This window comes from Ursus americanus, chromosome 7, assembly GCF_024610735.1.
Source record: "Ursus americanus isolate L20-20 chromosome 7, mUrsAme1.1.p, whole genome shotgun sequence".
In the NCBI taxonomy this organism is placed as follows: domain Eukaryota; kingdom Metazoa; phylum Chordata; class Mammalia; order Carnivora; family Ursidae; genus Ursus; species Ursus americanus.
The window spans coordinates 23,106,690-23,114,433 of record NC_142133.1 but is presented as its reverse complement, the minus strand read 5'-3'; the positions used below and the strand labels follow the sequence as shown (position 1 = coordinate 23,114,433).

The window sequence follows — 7,744 nt, the reverse complement described above, 5'->3', positions numbered from 1 at the left end:
GGGAATTGTAGTTTTCCACTGTTTTCTTTTAGTTAGGACTACGTGTCCCAGGATGCAGTTCCACCCCTCCGGTCCCCTAGTAACTATCTCCAAGTGTTGGAGTCAGTGTTTGGAGAAAATTGTTCAGGTGAGAAGGAAGGACGGGAGAGGCGGAGTAATGGTTTGAAGTGGAAACGGGTCGGAAATGACTAGTAGGAAAGGTTAAGAGGTAGGAAAACGATCGGGGAACGAAAGTGTCGTTCACTCACAAACAGAGGCGGTTAGGACGGAGGATCAGCGATGTGCCAGCAGACGCTTTGGCCTCCAAGGGAGGGGAATTCCCGGGGCCAGCTCCAGCCAAACAAGGATAGGTAGTAGCTTTACAACATTGGGTTCATCTTTTTCTAACCTGTAGCTCCTCCCCGTTTTCACCCCCCCCCCCATCTGTCCTAGTCTGAGGAAGATTCTGGGCCTGGTGTAGCACTCCTTAGTGTGAAACATTTTAATATGTTGAAAACCTCAGGAGTTTTCAAATTTAAAATGAAGCCATATGGGGCAAGAAACCTGCGGACTGACAAGTTAGTTGTAGAATTTCCAAGTCGGGACATTCGGAGTGGTTGTGAAGGAAATCTTCCAAGAGGAAGAGTTTGGGAGTTTGTGCAGGGTTCTCTCCTCGCAAGGCGGGCCAATTAGAAGCAAGTTACACCTTCCTCTGGCCTTTCTCCACTGCTCAACCACGGAATCTTCTAATATACCTTCCTAATGTCTTCTCTGTTTATCTCTCTATGCCCTCTCCTCTGCATCCCCAGCTCCAAATTCAGGCCTTCCTTGATTTTCTCCTGGAAGAGTTGTCTAACTTCTCACCTCAGTCTTTCTCCTTTTCTAACCCATGCTCACTTTTGCCTCCAAAACATTCTAAAAAGTAAGGATGATTATGTCATTATTCTACTTCACCTTCAAAATAAAATCCAAATTCTTTATTATGATATTCTGCCTCTGCCTCCCTTACAGCCTATTTGGTCAAACCCATTACTCACTTTACACTTTAATGACTGAGCTAATTGAAGTTCCTAGCTTACCTCTGTCATGCTTTGGCACTTCTGAAAAACCTATTTCTTCTTCCTGGAACATTCTTCGTCCCATATTCTGCCAACTTGTCTCCATCTTTACAAGAAAACTCCTTCAAAGAGTTATCTATACTCATCGTCTCCAGTTTTCCCCTTCCGTTGATTGAACCTTCTTCTGTTAGGTTTTTGTCCCTGTCATTCCAGTGGAATAGCTCTTCTGGGTCACTAATCACCACCATGTTGCTCAATTCACCGGTCATTTAATTTTATTTGATCTGTCGGCATTTGACACAGTTGATTACTCTCTCCCTTTTTGAAACATTTTTTTTCACCTGACTTCCAGGATACCGCTCTCACTTCTACTTCCATGGACACTCTTTTCCAGGCTGTTTTGCTGCTTCTCTTGATCTACCAGACCTCTATAAACTTTGGAGTACCCCAAAGGCCCAGTCCTTGGACCTCTGCATTTTGACATTTCCCAGGTCATTTTCATTCTGTCTCATAACTCTATTTATTTTATTTATTTTTAAATTTTATTTTAAGTAGGCTCCATGCCCTGTGTGGAGCCCAATGTGGGGCTTGAACTCATGACCCTGAGATCAAGACCTGAGCTGAGATCAAGATTCGTACACTTAACCAACTGAGCCACCCAGGTGCCCCATCTGCCTCATAACTTTTAAATACCATTTATATGCCCATGACTGATAAACTTATCTCTCACTTAGACCATTCACTAGAACTCTACCTTCACATATCCAGCCGACTACTCAACACCTCTCATAGGCAAGCCCGAAGTCCTGATCTCATGAAATTGCTCTTCCCATCTCTGTAAATGGCAATTCCCATCTTCTCATTGCTAAGGCCAGAACTTTATGGTCATCTTGACTGCTCTTTCATATCCACATACCCTCTTAACGCACAGCAAATTCTTTTTGGCTTTATTTTCAGTGTACAGAACACTTCTCACCACCTCTACTGTTACCACCTGATTCAAGCTACCATTAGCTTTTGCCCAGATTATTGCAGTCACTTTCTAACAGTTCTTCCAGCTTTGACCCTTGTCTTTCACAGAGCAGCAAGAAAGATTAAAAATGTATGTCAGCGTCACTCTTCTGCACATAGCCCTCCAATGGCTTCCCACATCACTGAGAATGAAGCATAAATTCCTATAAGTGAGGCTGTTGCTCCAGCACTGGAACGACAAGGCCATGTTCCAGCCCATTGTTCCTCTTGCCAAGTCTGCCTAGTGAAAGGGGACACCTTTTTCTAACCTGTGCGAAGATGCACCATGGTGGGGGGAGGGGGCTGGTGGTGGTCCTGCCTTCAAGGCCTTATATCCTACATGACCTGGCAGCTACCTCTCTGACCTTACCTCTTTTGTTCCTTTCTCATTCTCTTCTAGCCCCACTGGCCTTCTTGCTGTTTGTCAGAGATGCTCTCCTGCTTTGAGGCCTTTGGACTTGCTGCTCTGTCTGCACCAACCACTCTTCCCAGGAATCTTCAAACTACTTTTTAAAATGTCACCTTATCAGTGAGGGCTTTCCTCTTTCCCAACTTAATGCCTTGTATAAAATAGCACCCTCCCACCTTCTTTCTAGTCCCCATTCCTTGTTTTGTTCGTTTATACAACTTAGCCCCATGTGTCATCTGTATTTGTGGGTGTTGTCTGTCTCTCAGAATGTAACTTCTCGGGGGTTAGGGACTTTGTTTTGTTCGACGCTGTATCTTTAGTATCTAGGATAGCGACAGACACAGTAGGTGCCCCTCCCAATTTACTGAATAAATAAATGCAGCACAACATAAGCATTGCCCTAGGTGTTGTTCCATTAGATGTTTTTCCTCATGTTTCCCTGCCCTCTCCCACAAACTAGTGAGGTGCCCCTCTGGACTTTTGGAGCCCATTGTGCCCACCTCTGTCGCACTGCCCTCTCTGCTCTGTAGCAACGGCTTATTTAACTAGTCCAATGGACTTGACTGGGAACCTTTGTGACTTGTTTTCTCTGCATCCCTACGTGTCTAGTATGAACGAGTGAGTGAAAGGTAATCTAAGTTGGTTTATGTGACTCTGGGACATTTTGTAGATGCTGAGAAAATCACTTTAGCTGTGTTCTGGTTTGAGGACACCATAAGTCATGTCTTCTGAGCAGACCAGATTATTGCTCGGTGATTATTAAGCATTTTTTGAGTATGTATTCTGCTAGAAACTACTATGTATGCACTGGAATGCATATACGTAGGGAAGGATAATGGGGCGTGAGAACATCTTGGTTCCTGCCTACCAGGAGAGATAGAGAATGTAAGCAGAAAGTCTCTATTACAGAGTGGCTGAGTGATAGAGGAAGTGCACAGGACCGTGGGACAATGTAGAAGTTGACCCAAGTTTAAGGGAATTCAGGGCAGCTTTCCTGGAGCTGTATAAGCTGAAATCTGAAAAATGAGTAAAAGCCAAGTAAATGAGAGTGGTAGTAAGAGTGTTATCTTGGAGGGGCAGGGAGCGTTGAAGATGGAGAGAGGGGATGCAGAGATGGGAGAGAATTATGCAGGACTCTCAGCAAACTGATGGGAGAGGGGATGGCAGTTATGAGGAGGGGAGGGGCATGAAAAGGCGGACTACCTGGTTGGTATAGGGCATTCATAGGCTAAGTAAAGAAACTTGGATTTTATCCTAAGGTTAATAGGAGGCCACTGGTATTCACATGTAACCATTAACTCCCCAGTGGTCACACCCATTCCTTCCTCCTTTGACTATTATCTTTTACTATCTGAAATTACATTGTTTATTTATAGTCTGTTTCTCATACTAGATTGTGAGCCCCAAGGAGCCAAGAACTTTATCTTATTTATTACTGAATCTGTAGTTATAAAATAATGCTGGCATTTAGTAAACAATAAATATTGATTGAATGAATGAATAAGGAAATTGATTTCTCACTTTGGAAAACTGTTGATCCATTTGTGGGTTATTACCTATTGGAACTACTTTATGTTCATTTATAAATTGGTTTTTCATTATCCAGTTCATCAACATAAAGTAAATTAGATCTTTTAACTTTGAAATTATTTTGGTGTCTCCTTCCTCCTGCGTATGACCTGTGGGCAGGATTTATAGGCCATATATATCATTTTAGATAACCAGACATCAATTATATCACTAAAACATGGTAAAATTGATTTAGACATTTATTCATCACAGCGCTACTTATTATAGTGGAAATGTCCAACAGTGGGGGAATGATTAAGCCAAGTATGCACCAGGGGGCTCAGCCAGTTAAGCGTTTGCCTTCGGCTCAGGTCATGATCTCAGGGTCCTGGGATTGAGGAGCCTCGCGTCAGGCTCTCTGCTCAGAGGGGAGTCTGCTTCTCCTTCTCCCTCTGCCCCTCTCTCCCCTCCCCCGCCCCGAATTGTGCGTGTACTCGCCCTCCAAAAAAGTATGGGTATCATACCATGAAATACTACACAATCTTTAGAAGTCATGTTTTTGTTTTTGTTTTTTTTTTAAAGATTTTATTTATTTGTGTGTGTGAGAGAGAGAGAGCACAAGCAGGGGGAGTGGCAGGCATAGGGAGAAGCAGGCTCCCGGTGGAGCAAGGAGCCTGATACAGGACTCTCTCCCAGGACGCTGGGGTCATGACCTGAGCTGAAGGCAGTTGCTTAACTGACTGAGCCACCCAGGTGCCCATAGAAGTCATGTTTTTGAAAACTATTCAACGACGTAGTAAAGTGTTTTTTATATTCAGTGAAAAGCATGAGGATACAAAGCTGAATATAAAGTGTGATCCTAATTTTTATAGTTATAAAAATTCCAGTTTTTATAACTGGAAAGAAATATACCAAAATATTAAATAATCATTATGTTTGAATAGAGGATTCTGGATGATTTTTAGTTTTTCATTAATTTTCTTTGGTTTATATTTTCCAAATTTTATATCTGAATGTGCATGGGTAGGGGAGAAGTTGGGAAGAGTTCAATGTTTGCCTTGCCAGACATTTTTCAGCAAGCCATGGGTTCTGTTTGATGTTAATGAAGTTTTCAGGAATCAGCTTCTGTGTCCAACTCTAATTGGATAATGATTCTTTACTTAAAGAGCAATGGAATGTAGTTGCTTGAAACTGTGCTAGAAAAGGACTGTTATCTTCGACATCATTGATGGATGGATTTTAGCAGAAGTTCTGACTTCTTACTTTTTAGTTAGTAAGTTTATTTGAAAGATAAGAATTATAATAAAGTTTATCATAAAATAAATTCATGAGGTGTTCGTAGCTGTCATGACTAGGCCTGGGCCAAGTAAGCACACCGGTAGAGAAGTATTTGACCTTGTTTGTATCATGAGGAGGCTTCCAAACCGGGTTTCTCATGTGAAACAAACAAAATGGTAAACCTTCTGTTAGAAAGTATTGAATTAAGCATAAGAAACCGTCCAGTCACGTGACACATGGGCTTGGTTGCTAAGACAAGAGGTCCTTACTGACTGTGTTCGGTATTTTTACCCCAGAGGCGTAGCACTTGACGGTACACTAGGTTAGACCTTTGAATTCTTAGGTTGAGATATTTATCTCCAAGATTCATGGGAAATTTTTTTCCCGTGACAAATACACATTTTACGCCAGTTTTAATTTACTGTAAATTTTTTAGCAATGACTTAATTTATTTTAAGCTTCAGATCAATTGATGGTCTTTTTTTTCTTTCAGGCTTATCAAAGTTTTGGCTTTGTTGCAAAAGCAAGTCAAGACTTAACTCTTCTCTGGTGAACAAGTGTGCAGATTGTGACATATGTCGATCCAAGAAATAAATAAACATGCAGTTCTCCCTCCTATCATTAGTAGAAGTGACAAGGAATTTTTGGAACGTATGCAAAGATACATAATCACAGAAACTGAAAGAGTGGGCTGTGATGAGGAAGGACCTGCTGATGAATATTACATCATATACCGAAACGTTTTTGATAAGGTATCATAACACTCTTCGGATGAGGGAGTTTTCATGGGGGTAGCAATGGTCTATCTCGACAACTAATATTCCTGCCTTAATAACATCACCGCTTGTTTGAGTACACTTCATTTGTCAATTTTGAGAAGTTCATCCAGTGTATTGGGAAGGGATGAATGGGGAAAATACAGTGCTGGATTTCTATCACTAGATAGTTAACGAGTGTTTCGATTGTTTTAGCTTGAGTGCAGCCTGTCAGTTTTTGAGCAACAACTTACTTGTGCCTTCTAACATCAACTTGGCCTTTTATCTAAAATATCTGATTTGTTAGGAATTGGGCTGCCAAGCAGGAACCTGGTAGTTGTTGTTTTGGGTTTGTGATATCATTAAAGTCTTGGCTTAGATTTGAACTAGCATATTAAGTTGGAAGCCTTTGTGAGTTAGAGGTCTAGATAGGTCCGGTAAACAAGAGGTTTGACTGGACTGAACACTGGAAATAGATGAGTTTAGAAAGTATTATGGCTTTATATAACATTTGATTTTGCTTTTTAAGGTTTTAGAAACACTTGTTTTTCCTATAAACAAATGCAGTTTCGCCTTTGGTTCCCCCCCCATCCCTTTTTTAAAACCCCCTTGAAAGATGCCCTGGCAGTAAAATAAGTGAAATCAGCATCTTTTCCTCCTTACCCAGAAGAAATAATTATTTATCTGAAGAGTTTTGTTGATTATTGGTTTCTGAGTAGAACAGCCACAGGCAAAACAGGAACTTAGTCTTTTGTTTAATTTTTAAACACTATACACTATGAATCTTATTTCTCCTCTAATTAAAAACAGTGCATCACTCTAAGGAAAAATGAACGCAAAGTAGTGATCTATACCTACAAGTGGATTAAGAAAATTGATGAGTATCCATAAGGGTAAAAATAAAGAAGCAGTCTTTTCTTTTCAGTCATCTCGAAGCACTGTCTTTTAGAATTGGCACATTGGCGGGTTAGCTTCATTTTATATGTTGTTATGATCAGTGATACTGCTTTTGAGTCATTAAAGAATATATTGGATGAATGTTTAAAGGCAGTGTTTTGAATGGTTTCATCAATATCAAGAATCATGCTAAGACTCTGCTTACCTCAAACCAGCAGAGGAAAGTTATGACGGTGACACGCTTATCTTTGCATGCTCGAATGCTGACACTTATTGGAGTTTTCTTACTGGAAGAGTTGTTTGCTTTAAATTAGTATAGTTCTAGTGAAGTCATTTTGGAGGTGGTGTTGGTTAATTTAATTCTCAGAGAAAAGACATGGGAATAAATGAAAGATAATATCTACATCTATAGTCCTTTTCTCCCTAACTCCCAAGGTTTCCATGTGGACTCTCTGTCCATTGTACATTATAAGTTATACCTTTGTGCCTTGTAAAGAATCCTATTCTTCAGGACTGAGAGGGTTCTGAAATAGAAATTATTTGGAATTTAGAGAAACTTTTCTTCTAGTTTCTCAAGATAATCAATCTTTTCATTTTCATGTTATTCCAGCACACTTGATTGTTAATAAACTATTAATGACTGCCTTCTCTAATCTTCCTTCTTTCCTTGGAAGTATCTAATTGGGCAAAGATGAAAGTATTAACTTGCATCTCTGAGTACTTGAAATCAGAGAACAAATACCAAATTCTGCTTAGAATCACCCATAGAGGATTTTATCTGGCGAACTTTGCCTGAATCAAAGCAAGGAGGACCTGAGACTCCTGTAACAAGAATTGAGGGTAGGTTA

The 7,744-nt window shown here is 40.5% G+C and overlaps 1 protein-coding gene across 6 annotated transcripts in view; it reads left to right on the top strand.

Moving 5' to 3' along the window:
• The first annotated feature begins 18 nt into the window (after positions 1–18).
• CLHC1 (clathrin heavy chain linker domain containing 1) overlaps positions 19–7,744 on the top strand; it is a 34,419-nt gene continuing 26,693 nt past the window's right edge. For 4 of the 6 annotated variants that reach the window (XM_045787992.2, XM_087863406.1, XM_087863405.1 and 1 more), the window contains exons 1-2: positions 26–127; positions 5,738–5,996. In XM_045787992.2, coding sequence (XP_045643948.1) covers positions 5,820–5,996 — 177 coding nt within the window. In that variant the 5' untranslated portion in view covers positions 26–127; positions 5,738–5,819. The other 2 variants (XM_087863404.1, XM_045787991.2) reach the window with 2 other exon arrangements.